Source organism: Dromaius novaehollandiae, chromosome 25 (genome assembly GCF_036370855.1).
Source record: "Dromaius novaehollandiae isolate bDroNov1 chromosome 25, bDroNov1.hap1, whole genome shotgun sequence".
Lineage (NCBI taxonomy): Eukaryota > Metazoa > Chordata > Aves > Casuariiformes > Dromaiidae > Dromaius > Dromaius novaehollandiae.
In genome coordinates this window covers 8,863,137-8,885,405 of record NC_088122.1, presented here as the reverse complement: position 1 = coordinate 8,885,405, position 22,269 = coordinate 8,863,137, and the positions used below count along the sequence as shown (strand labels likewise).

At 35.6% G+C, this 22,269-nt stretch overlaps 1 protein-coding gene across 1 annotated transcript in view; it reads left to right on the top strand.

Moving 5' to 3' along the window:
• Positions 1 to 22,269, top strand: part of LOC135323593 (gamma-2-syntrophin-like) — a 164,638-nt gene that overhangs the window by 81,222 nt on the left and 61,147 nt on the right. Inside the window, exons 4-6 of the mRNA XM_064497218.1 lie at positions 18,036 to 18,079; positions 18,197 to 18,238; positions 19,034 to 19,188. Of these exons, the coding sequence (XP_064353288.1) occupies positions 18,036 to 18,079; positions 18,197 to 18,238; positions 19,034 to 19,188 (241 nt within the window). The remainder of the gene's footprint in view (positions 1 to 18,035; positions 18,080 to 18,196; positions 18,239 to 19,033; positions 19,189 to 22,269) is intronic.

Genomic DNA, 22,269 nt, shown 5'->3' with positions numbered 1-22,269 from the left:
GGAACCACTGCACGTAGGTGGGAATAATGAACTACACAAAGATAGGCAGCACCTTGCAAGGTGAAATAAAGGTTTTAGTTGATCAAAAACAAAGTCATATTTTTGTGTCTGGTGGACATGGACATGGTGACTAGTTTGTTGTTTTCTTCACTAAGGCAACCTTTAAATATTTGAAGACTTACCATGTTTCTATGATAAATCTGTATGTTTCCTGTCTTCTCTAGAATAAGTATGGCCATTTCTTATAACCTTTTCTGCAAGAAAAGACAGAACACTATATAATGATACTCATTACATGCTGTGCTCCTTAAAGGACTCAGAGCCATTGGGATCAGGTTTTTGGCATCATCTTTTTAGCTTATCAGACTCTCTTCCTGCTTTGTGTAGTAGAGGCTGAGCATTTTTTTTCTACTTGGCACCATGTTCAGCTTCATGCTTTCCTAGATCTCAGACTGTGCTTGTTTTTTTCTTCTCTGCATTTTCTTTAGTGGGTCCACATTTTGCTAGAAGTGTAATACCCAAACTTGGAAACCTATTTCCAGCTGATATCTAATGAATACCCAGTATATTGGCTATACTGAATATCCTATTGGAAAGAGTGCTTTAAGTTTCTTACACATAGAGTACTTGTGTTTATATATATCAATATAATATTTTTTATGATTGTTTCTGTTGTTTAAGATTCTGTTGTTTAGGATTGTTTCTACAGTGAGGAAGAGAACAGATATTTTCATATCAATTGTAGATGGAACAATAGTAAGCTTCTAATGCATAGCATAATAAATCACATGAAGAAAACAAATATATAGTTAAAAGGAGAAGTATAAGCATCCAGGTCTAAAGAATGTAGTTCAGGCAATTAAATACAAATAAAGGAAAGATATCTACTGCTCTTTTAGGACACACTACTTTAAATCAAAGTTTATTGTAAGGTTGAATATCAAATAGTTATGTGCACTATTTTGTACATTGTAGGTAATTTTTGGAAATCTGTATCAATTTGTAGAGTAACTAGTGCACCAACAATTTTATGGGATCAACAGTTTACCTCAGAGTTGAGAGTCTCTTCTCAGAAGATACCTGTTGTAAGATCTTGTAATGTTTTGTCCAAGAAAGCTCTAAAATGAGTAGCAGTTACAATAAGAGACAATGCTGATCCTGGCTGAATCAGTGAGTTGCATGAAGACACTGACCCAATTAACAAGGTATAAAGAAGGTAGTATATGCATTAACTGGACCACTGGTGTGGGTGCTGGACAGCATGACCTCCTGAGGTACCTTCCAACCTAACTGTTTTTGTGATTAGCAAAAAAAAGATGTAGCACTGCAGGAGCATAGACATGTGATCAAAATGGTTATTGTGGCACTTCGTATCATGCACCCCCATTCTGGTTACTGAATGCCCGCACAACAGAAAACAATTCTTTTTTGTTTTCTTCTGGAAAATGAATATTTCTAAAAAGCATGAAAGGTTTTGAGAAAAACTTGGAAGTCTGGAATGTTCACATACTGCAAATCTTTCTGCAAATCTTTTTTTGGAGATGATATCGAAATCTCAAAATGTTGCTGGTATTCTGTTTAGAAAAAAGATAATAACAAAATCTGTTCACAGCATTATCTTGATAGCAGGATATTTAATTGGTAATTAAAGCTAATAAAGAGATTATGTCCAAATGTAACTCATAGATGACCCTGAGGAAAGATTTCAATTTTAAGATTCTAATGTTACAGGAAACAGTTTAATACTACTATTTAAAGGAAAAGTAGTTCTATACATATGTGCATGCTTTCTTTTTTTTTCAATTTTATCTCTCCCTATTTATTTATACACATGTATATTATATACATATATATGTGCATATTTATAAAAATATATAATATATAAAAATTGTGAAAGAATAATGATATAATGTAATGAAAGAATAATGTTATAACAAAAGGATATGTTAAGCATGAGGAGAGATGAGACTCATGCAGAGTTATCTCTAACTAAACAGCTATGTGTTCAAAATGTGAATAAATTAACAAGAACTTCTGTTATTCTAGAGACTAATAGTGGTGAAACTGGTAGTCTAACTTGAAAGGTGGCAATGAGATAACACCCTTTGTATGGAAACATGGGCAAAATCACTCAACTTTACTTTGGTTGGATACAGTATTATTTTATAGTTCCAAAAGCTGGAAGTGTAATATATTAAAGTAATTGATTCTCTTGTATGTACCTTTGCAAGCCTTTTGCTGTCCTAAATAATGTAATTAGTCAGCTGTCTTTATGCCCTCTTTAAATTTCCTAATTATAGGTGAAGAAAGGAAGTGATTTTGTTGGTATTGACCTAAGCAACAGCTGAACACTTCAGCTGTTGATATAGGATGAGGATTTCAAATTTACTTGATTTAATTATTCAACACAAACACTTCTATAGCAACAGTGGTAATAAATATGATTCTTAAATTTTTGTCTATCTAGGAGGCCCCTCAAGGAGCTGTGATCTTTCTGTTTATAATTTCTAGATGAAGATACCCTACTTCACTATATTCCAGATCAATATGACTTTCATGAACAAGTTCACTGAAATATATACAGACACTCAATTCAAAAGCATAACCCTAGATTTCTGAAATACAAGCTTAAGTGGCCATTCAGTTCTGGAGGCTGATATCTCATATATTATGAATCACAGTAAGAATGCCCTGAAATCTGTCTGAATACGTGCTCTTCTCAACAGTATTAAGAAACAGCAAGTTTTGCTAATGTCCCTCGTCACCGCAGTACTTTACATTTCTCTGTGGTTTCTGTGTTCTGTCCTAACAAACATACTGCATTTTTTCATACCACCAAAGCTTTTATTAAAGTTGATTTCAGAAGGAGAGAAGTACTATGTCAGTCTCTAAATGAGAACAAGTAAACATGAACACATTTATGAATTCAAAACAGAAGCAGTGTACTTAACTTTAGAGTCATTTTAATCCAGCACGGTTGATACAGATATCTTTCCAGAGTTATTGAATTGCACACTTTAAGGAGAAGCAAATATATGTTTCCTCAAGTATAAGAAAGCTTAAACACAGGAACACTTACAAATCATCTGTTAAATATAAGATTGGAAAACCTAAAATGGGTAATAATAAAATCATTTCTGCTACAGTAACTAGGAAAAAGAGTAGGCATTCAGGAAAACTGGAAAAGATGGAATATATTCTTATAAAATTGTAGGGATTTTAATAAAAGAAATTATTTACTTCTCAAACTAGCCATCTAGATATCTTTACAGTGCTTATCTCTGCTATGTCAAAATACTGTCTGGAATTAGATCACACAGGAATCCTTACTGGTAAGTTTTGTGTAAATATGAGTCACTTGTGGAAGGCTAAAGGCAACACCATGGAAAATGCCAAAGATGGGACATGTTCTTCCAGAGGTAATAACAGCTGTTTGTATTTCTTTAATAAAAAGAGGATAGTTTAAACTGCTAAATATTTAAGAGCAACTGAATGCTTCTTAGATCTTTCTAAAGAAATGCAGTTACAGGAATATGAAGCATGAAACTTAGATATTAATATAGCACTTACAGATGCTTACTTACCTAGTTGCAAAATTTTAGAATAAAATTTAATTAAGAACAAACTATATGGAAACATATGGACAGTAATTAGACAGTCACAGATAGACAGTTACAGATAGACTGGAACTACATGGAAACTAAACTATGTGGAAACAGACTGTAAACTCTGCATCACATATGTGGTGAGTTGAACAGTCATATTCCTAAAAAAAAAAAAAAAAAAAGTCTTGATTATGAAATAGTAAATACATGGGAAATGAGTGGTCCTTTATTTACTGGGCTCCTCAAAGAAAGTGTCCCATAGCTTATTATTTCACTTCCAAAACAAGGATTTGTTGTTCCTGCCCATGTGTCTAATTTTCCAGTTGACTCAGAATGTAAGCAACATTACTAGTAATTTCACAAAATACGTTTTTGAAAATATACTAACTATTAATGTGAAAGCTTCTAACTAAAATTTTCCCAGATTGATCAATACTTTCTCTTAGTTTTTTCTTTGAGGAGATTTAATACAATATTGTTTTTCCTTTATTTTCCTTTTTGAAGCTGACTTCAAATTGAGTGAATCATTACATAATACTTTGTGTTTTGCTAATAGCTTCTAGATGTGTACTACTCATATTGTTATCATAATCAGTATTAACAGCTAATTTATGGTAAAGAATGCAGTAGTTTTGCAGTCCAGTATAGATTCCTTTTCTTACAGATGGGTGATTGAACAATTGAACATGGCTAGTTGAAAGGAATCAGATCATTTAGGCTTATTTGATGCACAGTGAACCTATGAGAAATGTTGTCAGGTCCATTAAATGTCCCTTAAAATCCTTATACACAGTAAGAATTAAATTGCATGATCTTTTCTATGTTTCTCCCTATTATTTTTCTCCCTATTATCTGTTATTTTCATTTTAAATGACTAGGGAGTCTTTATGAGCTTTTGGAGGCTGTAAATCCTCGTGGACTTTAAAATAACTTCATTGTACGTATAACTGACTTTTAATCACATATAGTATTGGGGGCGGGGTTTGTAAAAAAAGTTTATTATACCGGTCAAGGATAAAATTTCTCTTTTATGTTGTAGAATTATGAAGCTAGCAATCACATTTTTTTACCTTGATGCAACATTCCATTTTTGTGAGAACTGCTGTAATAATCTGACTACTGCTGTGAGCTTTGCCTGTATCTCTTGTAACATGTCAAGTCAGACAAGCAACAATGATGAAACAGACTCATCTCTTCAGAAACAGAACAGTGAGTTCAGCTCACTAAGGCATGATGAAAATAGTTAAATAAAATTAAATACAACTTGGTGGAAGAGGGATAGTTTGGATTTTGAAAGCATTTTCCCACCTTCTGTGCTCTATAAGGTGATGTATAACCCACATGCTGCTATATTGAAAAAACTTCTGTTTTATGTGGTTAGTCCATTTCTGACTGAAAATGGCATGTACCATGGAAGAAGTGGAACAAACTCAGGACATTCAGCTATTGAAACATTCTTGGCTTGCAACCTTGCACTCTGCAAACACAGAATGTGTCTATGACCAAATGCCACATCCTGGCTGCCTGTATTCAGGGCCTTCTGTTTAGAGGACATAGTGTGGATTTGTCAAGGGCTTATGACAGGTTCATTTACACATAGATGCCAAACAAAGATGGTTTAATGTGGAAGCACATGTGCTGCTTCCTCCCTAAGTATTTTTTCAGAGTTAACCCCAGTCATTCACAAAGGTAGTACAGCTGAGGTAACCAAGGCTAGTCTGAATGGGTCAGTGGCCAGAAGCCAGGAGCTTGACTCCAGTGGGCCAACAAGGTCAAGTTTAAGGACGAGTTAAGCCCAGATGGAGGTGCTTGTGTGCATAAGGAAGTCAGAGTGGATCAAAAGCTTGTGTTACACCTTGCACTGATGAAGGTGGAGGTTGAACATGAGTCCTTCATTGAACAGAAGAAAGGCCTTACTTGAACATAGGACATTAGAACTTGCACGCTATTTAATATCTGTACACTGTTTCCTAGTGTCACATATTTGACTTAATATTTTTGCAGGTTTATTCTTATTCTCTTCTATTTATTTTTAATTATTTTGCCCATGTTATTTTTCTTTATTACTGGAAAGCTAAAGGTATCTGAAGATAACATCTACTCAGTGTTCTCGCTCTTAGATCCACGCCTCCAGCACTACGTTTGGTTTGACAGGACCGAGTAGAACATTCTTAGCATTTAGGATTTTTTTCTTTTTCAGTATTGCATCTTTGAGACTAGTCAGGCACCAACAGGGGCCTCATTAACTGTTGATAGAACATCTCTATGAACAGTTTAATAGCAATCAACAAGAAGAGGCAAGTAGTTTGATCTCTGATTGAAGAATATATTTTTATTCAAAATAATAATTAAGCACATACTTAAGTTGCAATAATATGGAGTCACTATATGTTTAGTGAAAAGTGTATGGATAAATTAATTCTACAGTTGAGGCTTTAGAGTAATATATGATAATGGGATTTGTTTTGAGGGTTAAATGCTGAAACAAGGGACTTATTGAGGTAACTAAAGAATTCTTTGAGTAGAAGGATGCACAAGCTTAATTTTTAGTTGTTTGCTTAAGTGAACAGGCATATACTTAAAATCAGATCTGAGAAATGTTTTTAAGAACATAATGTTTTTAAGAAGATATTGGAAATATTTGTATGCTTTAAAATTATTTATAAATGATTCCCCAGGAAAAGAAAAATTGGAATGACATATTTGTATGTTTCACTTGAAAATTATGTTTTGTTGTGGAATTTGCTTTAATTTTCTTTTTATAGGATTTAAGAGCTTGATGAATTCAAAACACATTTTTAGAGAGAAAACCAAAGTATTCACATTTTAGGCTGATATAAAAAATTTTTTCATTTATTTGATTTGGCTAAAAAAACAGAAAGAGTGAACTAGCTGCCCAATTCCAGACTTACACAGTCACTTTCTTTCTTTCCTGAAATGAGGCTTTATATATGTGTGTATTTATATACATGTGTGTGTGTGTGAATGACACCTGAGGGCTGTGCTGCCATTCAGAGGGACCTGGACAGGCTGGAGTGATGGGTAGAGGGAATCTCCTGAAGTTGAATAAAGGGAAGTGCAGGGTCCTGCTCCTAGGGAGGAATAACCCCATGCATCAGTACAGGTTGGGGATTGACCTGCTGGAAAGCAGCTCTGCAGAGAAGGACCTGGGAGTCTTGGTGGAGAAGTTAACCATGAGGCAGCAATGTGCCCTTGTGGCCAAGGCAAATGGTATCCTGGGTTGCATTAGGAAGAGCATTGCCAGCAGGTCAAGGGAAGTGATCTTCCCCCTCTACTCAGCCCTGGGGAGGCCACACCTGGAGGACTGTGTCCAGTGCTAGGCTCCCCAGTACAAGAGAGACATGGAGTTACTGGAGTGAGTCCAGCAAAGGCTTACTAAATCCCCTGATGAGGGGACTGGAGCATCTCTCATATACTGGGACTGTTCAGCCTGGGAAAGAGAAGGCTGAGGGGGGATCTTATCAATGTGTATAAATATCTGAAGGAAGAGTGTCAAGAGGATGGGGCCAGACTGTTTTCAGTGGTGCCCAGTGACAGGATGAAAGACAACTGAAACACAGGCAGTTCCATCTGAATAGGAGGAAACCTTTTTTACTGTGAGGGTGACAGAGCACTGGCACAGGTTGCTCAGAGAGGTTGTGGAGTTTCTATCCTTGGAGACATACAAAAGCCATCTGGACAGGATCCTGGGCAATGTGCTCCAGGTGATCTTGCGTGAGCAGGATGATCTCCAGAGGTCCCTTCCAACCTGAACCATTCTGTGATTCTGTAAAGATGTTTCTGGATATTGTACTTTAGTTCTGTATGTATTTCATGATCAATATTCACTTTGGAAGGTGCATTTTGCAGTTTATGAAACAAAAGATCAATATTAAATCTGAAAACCATAATCTGTAATTTCAGTGAACTTGCAGTATTACAGTTATCATTCACATACTTTAATCTTAATAGAGAAAGGTATCAAAATGCAATATACTGTTTTAATTATCATCTCTTCCATGTAACATTTCAGTGAATATACTACTGCCTTAGGATACCACTGATATGAACAATTCCTATTCTTTCTTCTACCTACCTCTGGTTGAACGTAGTTCCTTCATGAATTTCAGAAATCTAATTAAATAGAAGTTACTATTTGAATTTATTACCATTACAGTCCAGGTAGAAGAAAAAAATTATAATTATTCCATGCAGGCAAATTAGAGACCTAGACCATATGTGTTCACTCAGATCATTTGTTCAGGAGAGAACCACCTGAAATCTTTCTGTAGATGGATGGTGTTTTGGACTTTGGGTTTGGAGCTTGCTTTTACCATGGTGCTTTAGTGTGGAAGCTGAAGAAGCAAGCAGCTAGACAGAAAGCATCCTCTGGTCTGTAATACAGACTCACAGTGCACTGAAAGATACCGATTAAATTCAGAAGAAAATTCATGCAGATATTTTGGGGCAGAAGCACAACCAAGAATCATACAGTATATTTGATGGAAAGAGCAAATGTAGTGATCCTTCTGCTGGGAGATAGTGTCATATGGAATAATATGAGAAATTTAATAACATCCTTTGGCAATTTCAGAAAAGTTCTATTTTTGATCTTTTCACTGTTCTTATCTTCCTTGTACTGATTTATGAATTAAAGACTTTTTAGGCTATTTTAGGAAATATATCTCTTCTTTCCTTATAACTCATTTAATGTATATACTTCTGCTATTTCTGGCATCACCTCAGTTTGTCAAGTAAGTTTTCCAATTTTCATATCTACAGCTGTTACAACGTTTTTTGCATTGTATAATGGTATGTAATGGAAACTGAGTTACCTATTTTGGAAGAAAAGATTGAAGATACCAGATTTGCGTTTAATTTATTTCTATATAAAATGTTACATATTCATAACTTGTCTGACTTTATATTATGCTATTCAGCTCAGTAGGCTTTTTACCTGTGATATTAATCATATGTCTATTAGAGCTAACCTTACACCTTAGAATATTGCAATTATGTGAGCAGATTCATCTTCCTTTACATTTTACTGCATTCCTCAATTTATTCACCAAGTGATTAATTAATTTTAAAATGTGTGCAACTATTTTCAACTGAAAAATATTGTACTCATTCTTAAAATATTATCAGGTTTATATTGAGTAACATGTAAAGACTTTCTGATACTATTAACCATATTCCTAGAAATGCTGCATTTTTATCAATTTAACTAAGTTTGCACTGACTTTTGATGGGGTCCTAATTATTCTTGCCTGGTAGAACTTTCTTTTATTGTTTAACAATAAACATAGCTTGCTCACAACTGTAACTGTTGCTTTTGCTACTTACTTATTGCTACTTACTTCTGTCCTTAAACAATAGATGAGTGTTTTTACTTTTATTTTCAAAAGTAATGAACTTATTGGCTATAGTTAGGAATGTATCTCAAATAATAAATAACAGTAGTAATGTAGCATTTTCAAATTTTCTAAAGATATATTAAAAAAAAAGATGCTGTGTTTCTCATTACACCATCTTAGGTGCAATGTGTTTCCTTGAAAAAGTGAAGTTTTAAGTACTTCCATGACTAAAGTTCCAATTTTATGTTTCTTAACTTCTAGTATTGGTATTTTTCTATAAAGACAAAGTCAGATGAGGAAGAACTGATTTACTAAGTGTGCATAAAACTGAAAATGTTTTCCTCTAGTACAAATTTATTCACATAATCACACATTCACAAGTTATACCACTCAACACTATTGGGTGAGGCACATGAATTACAATGAGATGAGAATTTACTGTTCATCAGCTGACCCATGATAACATTCATACGGGCTCTCTTTGCTGGCAACAAATACAAGATAATCTGTGTTACGTTAAACCCCTTCCCTTAACTAAAAAGGTAACTTCATGTGTCTCAGTTTTTCTTAATTGACTTCACACTGAATATTATTTGCTTGGAAATCACTGAAAGAATCACATTTTTAGCAGTTTGGCTTCAGATTATGATAACGAGACATACAAATACCTGGACTTCTGCAGGAAATTCAAGTTATTTGCATTTTTCTCCTAATTTCCTAAAGTAGGTCTAAAGTTAGTCTATTTTATCACAGTGTGTGCTGACACTTCACACAGATCATCTGATAAACTGTCAATGCAGCTGATGTCACAAACCTGCTTGCAATGAGAAAATCATACAAAAGCCTTCAATAATTTTTCTTTTAGTCAGTGCTAAAAGATAGACGGGCAGAAATTTAACTGAACTGTAAAGCTTTTCCTGTTATATCTTTTGATATACAAAGCATATTTAATTAAAAAAAAAGGAGTCATCCCCAGGACTTTTCCACATGTCTTCTATGTTTTGAAATGCATAGAGCTTATTGCCCCCACCAGATCAGAAAAAAAATGGCAAATTCTGGCAGTAATATAGGCTCTCAGAGTTATTAGGCAATTAGTATCAAAATGGTATTTTTTGAAATTGGCAAGAGACACAGAGGACAGTTATAATATCATCTGCCTTCTAAAAGTCACAGCAGGGCAGGAAAAGGTTTGGGTTTTTAATTTTTTTAAAAGTTAAAGAATTTTCTCCTGTTTATGCTTTTCCTTGATGCCAGTTGCTATGCTTTTGCGGTTGCTAATTGCACTTACCCATTTGCCTCCGTTTATTTTTTGGCTTATATAAAATATAAAACAATATTTGTTTATAAGAAAACAACATTTGTTCCATTGATATAATCTGCAGTGAAAAATATTATGAATTTGTTGTTGCAGTAGTTTTCCTTTCAAGTTGGACTCAGTGCCAGCCATATAGGGGAAAGCACTTTTATTAGTAGAATGTTGTAATAAACAAGTTATTCTGAAAACCTGCTTTTTTGCTTGTATCATCTGAAGGGAAATAGTGAAGAAGCAAAGCCAGTGTCAAAAGCAAAGCCATCTGCAAAACAGAGTCATCCCTGTTACGTTTGCCTGTGTGACGTTTTCTGATTTTTTTAGAATTAAAACAACTTTTCATTTGAAAAAAGAAATTTCTAGCAATTCACAGCAATAAAGCAGGCTTTGAAATCATGAGCTAACTGTAAAATCTCCCCTTAAGCTGCCTATTTCTGTAAAAGATCTCATAAAATAGCTTAGATGGTCTTAAGTATCAGAATTGACTACAAGCTTGCTGATCATTCCAGGGAATGGAGTGGAGAATGGGATGAGGGAACAGCCTGTGAGGGATTCTCACACTGAAAATGAGTAGAAAAAGAGATGGAAAATCACAGAGATAAACAGAGCTAGAAATGAATAAAGCAGAATAGGGAAGAAAAATGGTAATAATACTGGAACAGAGAAAATCATTTTTGTTACAGGACCATAGTAAATACGACACTAACAATCTGAAGTATATATGGTTAGAAGTGTCCACCATTTCTTCACACCCCCACCCCCAGTGGAACCTGACTCAGTTACATTTTTCTGGATGAGATATCCATGTTTGATTTGGGAGGATTATTATTCTTAATTGCTGTCTAAGTCTTCTTCAAAAACTGCTATGAAAATCTGTCTGCTCTCAATGTGAGATTCTCTTTGCTCCTCATGAGGTCTGTTTTTTTTTTTTTTTTTTTTGTGAATGTAGTTCCCATCTCACTGTGGCTCCCATTGCATTCTAGGAACCGGGAATTAGAAAAACAGTGCTTAGGTTTCTCACAGCAAAAAAGATCCAGAAAATGATATGGGTAGCATAGAGTATGAAGAATAATTCTGAGAAGAATCAACGTCTGGAAATCAAACTCTAGTTTATACTAAATCCTGTTTTCATCCAGGATATCTTTATTTACAACAAATACTTCCTTAATATGTTAATGCCATGTTAAATTAGTTGTGTTTGAACAAATATGCTCATTATTAGAATACTACATATATTCCTGTATGCACCTTTGCAAATGTTCCTTTGATAGTAACAGCAGTACTCAAGAAATAAGTGTAATTCTTCTGAGGTAAATATCTCTCTTAGAGCAACAGCTGTTTCCTTTTCAGTAAAAAATATCAATTTATTTAGCAGTAGTTTACAAGAAATGGAGAAAATCACAATATTGGTATTCTCAGTGAAATAAAGGCAGAAATTAAGGTCACTAGCTAGCATGGAATTTGGGTAGAATATTGAGACAAATATTTCTATCAGTGTAAAAAGAGATAAATCATCTCAAATTCCACATAATCTATTGGGAGCAAATAAACTCCAGTGTTCAATAGTCTTATATCAAATAGCATAGTTTCTTCTGGAAGTGTACTTTCTCTTACCCTCATGGTAAGGCATTAGTTTAATAATGAATTCATGGCTTGAGCAAAACTTACTGACTCAAAAAGCATCATCTTTTGCAGCAGCAGTTATTTTATGGGATTCTCATCCAAGTATTCAGCCAGCCTAATCCTGCTTAGCTTTTGGAATCTGATGCAATTACGGGCTATTGTGATAAGGCAAAAGGCTTACTACCCAGATTTATTTTATAGTAATGTGAAGTCAGAACTTGCTGTGTTTAGATATAGTATTCTCCCCTTTTTCTTGGCAACATTATGTCAAGTAAGTCTTTCTCATGCTTTTACAGATTCCTATATTTGCCCTCTAGTTGCCTTTGTATGTTTACCTTCTGTTTGTGTAGCTTCTTAGCTCTGCAGTAATCTTGAGAGAGTAAATAAATAAGAGCTATACAACTCTATTTTGAATTATGTGCCAGCGGAGAGGAGGAGGGAAACAGAAAGTAAAATCAAGCAATCCATAGTTAGACTACAAAGCCTACATCTGTGCTCTTGGCTTTCTGATCACCACGGAGTGACACTAAATCACACTTAATTAATTGCATTAATTTCTTCAAATGATTTAACATTTTTGGTATGCTCCCACAGATTCTTCTGTCGTAATAATTGCACATGTTTAATTACTAACAAAATAATACCTTTCACTTGCAAACAAAGAAGTGCCAATTTTTTTGGTATAAATCATGGTTTCCTAAAATTTCCCAGATTACTACTGCTAAAAGCAGCAACATTAGTAGTTGAATGTTGACCCATGCACATATATTTAGTTTCTAGACAACTATGATCCCACTCCCATGACCTGACTTTACCAACTTTCCTAGTGTTACAAGAAAAACACCGCCTTCTATTATGTGCAGACCCTGCCTGCCCAATGAGTAGAACAGAAAAAGACTCACTTTATTAGTATTTCTTTTATTGAAGAAAATTTGAAGTTTACAATTGCTAGCACGTATCTATGACAAAGGTGTTGTAGACAATTCCTGGTGTCAGTTGCATGCATGTGACTGTGACCTATGCCAAATTGCGAGGAGGACTCCATCTAAGAGTGATCAGCTCTTGCACAGATACTTGGATGGTGGGTAGGTGTCATTATGTTATCTGCACACTGTTATAGTTCATGCTGTTCTTTACATAGTCCAAGTTCAAAATACTTCTGGTCTTCCAGGCCAAAACAGTTTTATCTGGAATTAACTTTGTAGAAGCAAGAGCATATGCAGCTATAAGAGTACCAGCTAAAATATTGTTTGGCAAGATGGCATTAGCTTTTTAACAGTTCGTCAACCTACTCACATAAAGTAACTAATCACTAATCTGCTGTGAGTCAGCAGGAGATTCATTCTGCCACTAAGGCATTCAGGGATGTTGAGGAGGGTAGTGGCATTTTCTGTATCACTGCTGAATATCCCACTCCTTCATTCACGTAGGACCTATTATCGTCTCTCCAAAGGTGTCTCCAAAGGTCTCCGTGCTACATCCTGACTTGACCTGCTCCTGTGTCCAGTACTTGTCTCACCTCACTTCTCCTGTGCATGTCTCACATTGAGTTGATTTCTGCAGTGTGTCAGACTTCAGGCTTGTGTACATGTAGGGTCTACGAGTGAATTCCTAAGTGGGTGTGTAGGCAGACACAGTACTTCAATAACATGAAGCCATCTTTTTCTGCCTGCTCCACAGGCACTGAGAGAAGTGAGGAAACAAGTCCTAAAATTTCCCATGTACTACCAGTAGTTTACTTACTACAGTGTGGGCAACCTCGTGCTTTAGAATAATGACATGGTGTTTTGAAACACATTTTGTTATTGAGTGAGTTAAAAGCTTTTCTTTATATGATAAACTGGACACATATGAAAAGGAGGAAGACTAAGCTGAGGGAACCTCATATTCAAGAATAGAAATTTGGACCTTTTTTTTGCTTTAAACAAAGAAATGGAATTTAACATAGTACTGTAAAGAATGTGTGCACTTAAAAAGCTTTTCCAACAAGGTATTTTTCAATGTCTGAAGTAAGAGAGTTCCACTTTCAAATATTGATTAGAAATGTCAAATTGTTTGTCCTTAAAATATAGTAATAAAACAAATGGCACCAAGTGTCTCTTTACAGTCATGATGGACACTTCGACTAGTTCATGGGAGAGGAGGGAAAAACACATCTGTACAGCTTTAAGGAGTCTCTTGTACTCTGGTTACCAGTTTCTCCAGTCTTTGTTTTATTTCATCTGGTTTCTTAATTAATGATTTTCATTTTCCTCATGCAGTGAATACTTATGTCTATATTTAAAGTTAAGCCTATGAGTTGAGAGGTCCGTAAAGTCAATGAAGCTAATCATATACTTAAAACTGATCATGTTTTTGTGCAAAACTAATACAGTGTCAGAGAACTTACTGCTTTGTATATTTCCTATGTAATTCAGGAATTTAACAATTTTTGAAAAATTAAATGGAAATATTTATTTTGATAAAAGTAGGAAAATATGCACAATAAACTATTTGAAGAATCGAATCTGTATTAGGAACTATGATTTGTGCATGAATTAACATGTGGTAAGTCAGGATTTCCCTAGCATCTGTTCTGTAAAATTTACAGCTTCACAACCTTACAAAGTTTAGAAAATTTAATACAGCTCTCCTCCAGCCCTAATGAATATGAAACACAAACAAGGTAAAGCTAGAAAAAATTACTTCTACTTCCTTTTTCTTCTCATCAAGTGCAAAATAATTTCACATAGTCCATGACTCTTTCTGAATTTTTGAGTGACTTCAATGATGGGCAACTTGCTTTCAGGAAAGTGTCTCAAGTCTGATACATTCTTAAAAGTAAGAAATTTTTATTTGATTAATTTCATATCATTTCATCTACTTCATTCCCTTTGGACTTCCCAGATGCTTTCTTCCTACTGCAGTATCATTTGTGAATTTTATCAGTGTACTTTTAAAGCTTTTTTTTTAAAAAAAGGATAATTAAGATGAAGATTAAAAGTGTTTTAACACTAATTGCTGCAGCATACATTTAATGTTCTTTTAAAGCCTGGTACATTTCTGCTTGTAACTACTTTGTGCTTATTTTCTTTTGAAAGTTTTTTTTTTTTTTTTGGCCATGTTCAGTTCAAGATCACTGAAATTATTGGTATTGGTACCAAAATTATATATTATTTCAAGTGAAACTTGACTCCACATAAATTGGAACATTTTACTTGAAGTTAGAAATGTTTTTGTTGTGTAGAGAGCATATAATTCCAGTGAAAACACCAGTGAAGTTTTAAATGATATATCCACTTGTCTTCAATATTTAAAATATGTCCTAGAGAAACAGAACTGTCTTTTTCTCTCTTTTTCTCTCTTATTTTAGTAGCAACTAGGTTAATTCCCTGAACCACAGCTTCTTGTCAGTTTTTTTTGTAGATTTATACATTTTTGCGAGAAACTGAGTAATTCCCTTAGAGCTGGCATTCACCTAGGTCGCAAAATTATTTGTTTTAAAGGGGTAGTATCTGTTTAGTCTTTCCGATAACATCAATTTGTAATATACTTGTAACCTATAATATGAGTTCTGCATCTTTTCGCACGTCTTTGCAATTTGATTTGGGCAAAATACTTTTGTTAGAAGCCATCTTTGATTTTAAATTATAGACCATTGGCTGATATCAAAATAAGAGACTTTCAAAGATGGTTTGCCAGACTACCATCACTGGCCATGATGACAGCTAGTGCCATTACAGCAACCATGGAGGTTTCTACATTATTGTTTTGGTTTGGAGCAATATTGCATTTTTGGAGCAAATCTCCTGATTGTCCTTATTTTCAATGTTTTGTTTCAGATCACAGAACATTTGGTATCAATCCTGTAACCCACCTTCTCTCAGTTACTTTGTCTGGGCACACACAACTGTGCAGAGACTCTGCAAGAATATAAATGCTTTGTGCTCTTAAGCTGTAATATATATTGGCTAATACACACGATACATTGGTATTGCAGTACTCATTACCCCTGGGGGACACCTAGTGAGTCTTTGCTGGCCTGGAAGTCATCAGCCAGGTGGGGAAGGTTCAGCCTCCATTGTTCCCTGGAAGAGATTTGATCTTCAGTGTTGCTGAATTACCATCTTCCAGTTCCCTGCTTTTCTCTCTTGAGATTTTCTACCTTTTCATGTCAGTGTTTTTCCTCTTCCATCTTCAGCTGCAAACTAGCCCCGTCAGAACAATCTTACCTGTGTCTGCAATTTTGACTTTCTTATCTGCATGATGCTTATCTGCATATTTTATTATAGCTCTTTCTCAAAATGTAGCAGTTTTCACAGAAGTCTGAGTCAAGATTATACGGCTGTGCTGCACCAGAATTAGGTAGTGGGTCATGGCTAGGTCAACAACTAGGAGGACGGTTACAACTACCAGCCTCTGGCTCTTCATGATTCACTCTTCCAGCAGCAACTCATCTTCCACCCAAACCTCTCCTGGCTCAGTAGGCTTTTCCTTCTTGCTGGCCCTTCTGTTGTTTTCAGAACTTTTTTTCAAACTCCTTGTGCCCCCACCTCTCTTTTATTGTACTTCTTTTGTCAAGTGTCACCATTTCCAGTTAAAATCTTTCCAGTGGTGACATCAGCTGCTTTGGTCTCCCAGACAAGCCAAGAAGAGAGGCCCTCAAGGAAACAACACTGCCTGCTGCATGACATCCTCATCATATTGGAGGCCTGTAGGTTAGTTGAGTGGCAGCCATTGAAGTATGTATGATTACAGCTGCTTTGCTGCAGTGATTTGGAGCGTGGGTCCTGCCATCACCCCCACACAGACCAAATAATATCCAAGAGGGCCAGGACTGCTTCATTAAGGGTGTCCTCCTGGAGAAGGTTGAAATCTTACTCTGTTGGTATTACACCTTTGTTCAACTGAAGTTGAAGTTCTGCTTCACTGTAAGGAGGTTCAAATAGCAGGTACCATTGTATCACTTGTAAGTAAGGCCTACTTCTGCCGATGTAGCCCATTGTAGCTACTACTGGCATCAGGAGTATGTCACTGTGTGGCACAAACAACAGGATGCTGGTGCGTCTCTGGATGGGCTGCTTAGGGGCCAACATCCCAGAAAGTGAAGGTTTGTGCAGTAGCTTTCCTTAGGCAGCTTTGCCTCACCTGGGCTGTGGGACCATTCAGTCTGGGAGACCAGACTAACTAGTCTGAAACAAAACTTCTGAAACCCATATAGCATAGGTATAAGGAGTGTCAACAACAGCTGCTTGAGCTGCTGACCCATTTCTGTTGTGCTTCATTATTGTTCATACAAACACATACAGTATTTCTCTGTTCACTGCTCAAGCTCATACAGTGGGCACGGCATGCCTCCTGCACCCTTTGACTTTATCCTCATACCTCAGCTAGAATTTCAATCCTGTTCACTATCCTATCCTACACAATCGTATATGTGATTGTTCATATACTTAAGTTAACCACATCAATCTTGGTAGGATCAGAGCCTTGCTTTTAATTAAGTACTAAATTCCAAGAGGTAAATGTCCTCAAATTCCACTAAAAATTACGGAATTTAAAAATCAGTGAGTACACCTCCAGAAATGTCATTGTTTGTACCTATACAGAATTATTTTTCCTTACAGTTTCATTACAGTGTTCCCATTAATTCTGCAAGGCAGGACACATGCAAATCACACACGGAAATAATGTATTATGTTACTCTCAGGAACAAAGCTAACTCAAACTTCATAAAAGAGTGGTATTATATTCTAGGCACAGCCTCTTTAATTATAGCAGTCCCTGTAAATTTGTTTGGGGGGAAAGGAGCTGCTAAGCAGTTTTCAAAATTCCTATTTTCCTTTTGTAGAAGACTAATGAAAAGTGTGAAATACGCTTTCCACATAATTTAATGAAATCCTTCATTAGTGAGAAATTACACTTGTGCTCCATATTAAAAAAGTTCTTTGTGCATGGAAAGTAACTCTTAATTTGCTTAAAATTGGAAGGAATCTATTAGCTTTACAGGATGGTAACTGATTGCCACTGGTATTTTTCACAAGCAAAGCAGTTTCAGGTGACTGTTATGAACAGTACGCTAAACCAAGTGCTGAAAGGCAATATAGCATTATTTTTCACTACCTTTTTCAATTCAAATGTACTCTTTTTGTAATCCCACAGCTGACCAAACAGGAATGTTATTCATAGGAGATGCAATAATACAGGTCAGTAAACATTTGCTTGTTCTGCAGACACGTTTGTTTCATACTTGGCTTTTTGTTTATTTCTTTAGCCAGCTTACACATTGCAAATTGTTTTCTCTCTATCATATCTGCTTTTAGGTTAATGGTATTAATGTAGAAAGTGCTACCCATGAAGAAGTGGTAAGTCTTTCTACTTTGATTTTTTGATAACATGCAGAATATTGTGTCCATACTGTTTTTTCTCTAGCTTTGTACCATAGCAGTTTATTTTTTCACTGTAAAGACACAGTGCTTTAGCCAGGTCTGTCAGGCATGTGAACATTAAGAGTTTTATTTTGGCTGTTCACATTATTTATAGTTTCTTTTTAGGTACCTTTTTGTGACTGTTCTTCACAGTAGGATACATGCACTTGTGGCACAAACGTACTGTTCCAGAGTCCAGTCTCCTTTATCATTTACTATAGTTTTTACATTCCTTAGAAAAAAAAATTTTTTTAAGCAGAAAATAAGGCAAAAATGCCAAATCTTGGTAGGTTATGTCCATTCTCTTCAGTGGAGCCCAACTGCTCTTCCCAGAATACGAACTTTATCAGTTTCACCAATGAACATATGATGAATTTTTTCTTTCTGTGAACTGTACACTGGGCTACTTGCCATAAAAATTGAATAGAATGCAAATAAAAAATTAAAAGAGCTTCACTATTTAAGAATTAATGTTAAACATATAAAAAACATACATCACCTTCTTAGGTATGCTACCACAGGTACTCAACAGTCCTGTGGGTGTGCACAATTACAGTCTCTCAGGGAAGGCAAATACATTGAATAGTCTTATATATATATATATATGTATTTATATATGTATGTATGTACATGTACATGTGTGTGTATTTGTAACTTTATTTATTTATGCACAAAGGTATGATCTTTATGGAGTATGACTTCGTTATAGTCCCTGATCCACTGGTATTGTAGGTGGTCCTAAAGGGTTTAGGTACTTTGATAATACTTCTAAACAGTACAAAAATTCTCAGCTTTTTAGCATTGCAGGAACAAGGACTGAATTACTGTAGTAAAGAATCTATTTTAATTGATTGTAAGAGCAACATTGAAAAATTAGATTATGTGAGGTGAGTGTCATGTTCCTGCTCAGGTATTTAAAATCTTTGATACCCTTTGCCTTCAGTACGATTAAAAAGGACTCAAGTTTTGCAGGTTATATGTGTGCGTGTATATATATACACACACATATATATATGTATGTGTATGTGCACATGTGCACCCATGTATATATATATGTATAATATTATATATAATTTATGTGTGTATTGTGACCACAAGGTGGACAAGAGAGGGTCACATACCAGCGGAGAGAGACACTCAAGGTTCATAAGGGGTTAAGCAGGATAAGTTTAACAAAGGACTTACTCTACAGACTGCATGGGGAGCCCCAGGAACCACAAGGAGGGGTTGCCAATGGGAGGCTGCTGGAGGCACGGGTAGGACACACAGGTCAGACGCCCAGGTGGGAGTCAACTTGTTGTTCCTAAGGACCCCTTAAATCTACTAGAAGTGTTTCCTCATCTCAGCTGTGCTAACCTGAGTAGCTACTGTCTGGAAAGCAGCTAGACGTTGTTGACAAAATGGAATATGCATGCCTGACCTTGATGGGAATTTGGTCAGTGCATAGTTTCACACAATGGGCCTGCTACTATGTACGCTGCCAGTCACTGATTCCTCACCAGATCTTCAGCAGGTGTTCTCACTACATGTATATACACCTACATTCATGCGTATATATATAGTTATGTAGTTATTGTTGCTGTGGGCTGTATTGCTTAGCACAGTGTACCTGTTTTGTGTTAGGAGTTCTCAAGTGTTACAGAAATATCACTAGTACATAAAAATAAGATTTATCATTATATTTAGACTGTGTCTAAATGCTGGGGCAATAATGGGAGGAACAGAGAAAGCAGTGGTGATAACCCCATTCAAATTTCAGCTTATCCTGTATGTCATTTTAAGACAGTATTCATCAGATTTGGGGGAAGTTTAAAAGAAAGAAACTTTCTTTGAAAGAAAGAAACTTCCCCCAAATCTGATGAATAGTGTCTTAAAATGTAAGAAATGTACTTAAACATTGGTTGCAGATTTTTCTTCTTTTCTGAAGATTCTTTTAGATTGTATCTGTAGGACCAAGATGCACTTCCTACCTTCAAGTCTGAGTGCACATATTGTACACATGCTAACTCCAAGCTTATACTGCTAGATGTTAGAGGGATAGAGATAATAAATAACCCTAATATAAATCTTTGTACCTAATAAGACTAAATGTAAATGTTGAAGCAAAAAGGAGAGGAATAAAAAAAAAATACAAAGATATACGAAGTTAAAAAGTTGACCTACAAAGATGTCAGCTGCAGGCTGGGATGAGAATAAGGCACACACTGCTGTATCATGGTTTTCATGTGAAAACCAGTATGTGCGGATTACAGGGGAGCTGCACCACTATGAAAAGTCCCCTTCTCTAGAAAAGATTGTCCAGGATTGTACAGCATGCTATGGAATGCACTTGTAGCTTGTGCATAGCTTTTGAATCCGGTGAAGTTCCTTAAGAGAAGCCAAACTGTTATTCATGAAGTAAAAGTATGAATGTGATAGATAGGTATCTCCTTTTTTTTCTGAGGCTCACTCATGTCGATTTTTGAGAAGTGTTAACAGTATGTAAGTTTTTGTTAAGTTTAGAGGAATCCTGAAGTTAAAGAATGGAATTAAGATAACTAGTGCTAGTACCGTATACTGACTCTTTCTGGCATATTCACGGTCATTATAATATTCAAGAAGGGGACTAAGGTCTTCAAGTGAGTTCTAAGGAGGTATAGTACAGTAAAAAAGGATCTAAAGATTGGGAAGATTATCTGATATTTCTAAGGCCAGTAATTTCACAGAGCATTCAGTTTGCTTAAAACAAAAATTATTAAAATGTTTTCTATATTGCTTTATAGAATTAAGATGTTAAGAGCGTCTCTCTTCTCCTAATTAAACGGTAGCATCTCAAACTCTCTTATCTCTTCATTGAAAAGGTTTGTGTTGGGAGGTCAGTAGGGTTGTTCTGTTTTGCCGAAAAAAAATAAAATAGGGAATTAATTTCTTCTTCTGAAGCATGTTATTTTGTATATAATACCTTCCATAGCGTTTTCAGTGCTTAGATGCTTGCAGCCGTACCCCAGATTAGAAAATACTTATCAATTGCTACTTCATATTACCTATTGGAGTCTAGGCAAGAGATAAGCCAGAAGTTGCTAGCTGAATTTCCAGAATGTTTTTACCAACACATGTAATCTGGTTGGGCTAAAGTATTGATTCTGACAGTATTTCTTATACTTTCTCCTCCAATTCATACTCTACCATAGTTTAAGAATCACTTGTACTTACATCCTCAGACTAATGTGTTGGCATGCACAGAGGAGAGGAGATGGCTGAGATGGGAGTAGGCAGTGCACAGAGCAGAGAGAACCTATGGATTTTGGATGCTACTGACACATCACCAGCTCTTGTCTGAGAGTATCTGAATGGCTCCTAGCAGTAATATGTTCTCATTGCATCTGTTCCGTGTGCTGGCATTAGATGCAAGGCATTAGACAGGGATTACTACCTTAATCCTATAATTATGAAGAATTTTTTGAATTTTGTTTTTTAAAGGGAATGGACACACACCATTCTCACTGATTTAAAGAAAAATGGGGGTCAATACTATGTTTATTTTTTTCATTTATTGTTCTGATTATTTCATGTGGTTTTGAAGCACAAACCATGACAATGTTTTCTCTTGCATTTAACATTGTTTAGTTTTAAATTGGTTTAGTTCATTTATCAGATTGACTGTATGCAGGGAATGATTTTACACACTATGAGATTAGGTAGACTACTGGCTCCTAAGAGAATGGAGGATGTTTTATTTCTTGTTTTTATGTATGTTGCATTTTCTTGAAATAATGGTTCGGTTTTCTCACCCAAAATAAAGCCAGTTCATATTCTGCCCATGTGCACTGCTTTTCTGACATGCAGTAAAAGGCAGTATAGGTAAAAGTTCTTACCACCTGTTGTGTGTTTATTGGCAGTATCAGTTGATTCACTGACAAGTGTATCTCAGAATAGCATCTGTAGCAATCATAAATGACATGGGTTTTGACAGTCTTATCAGCAAGGCA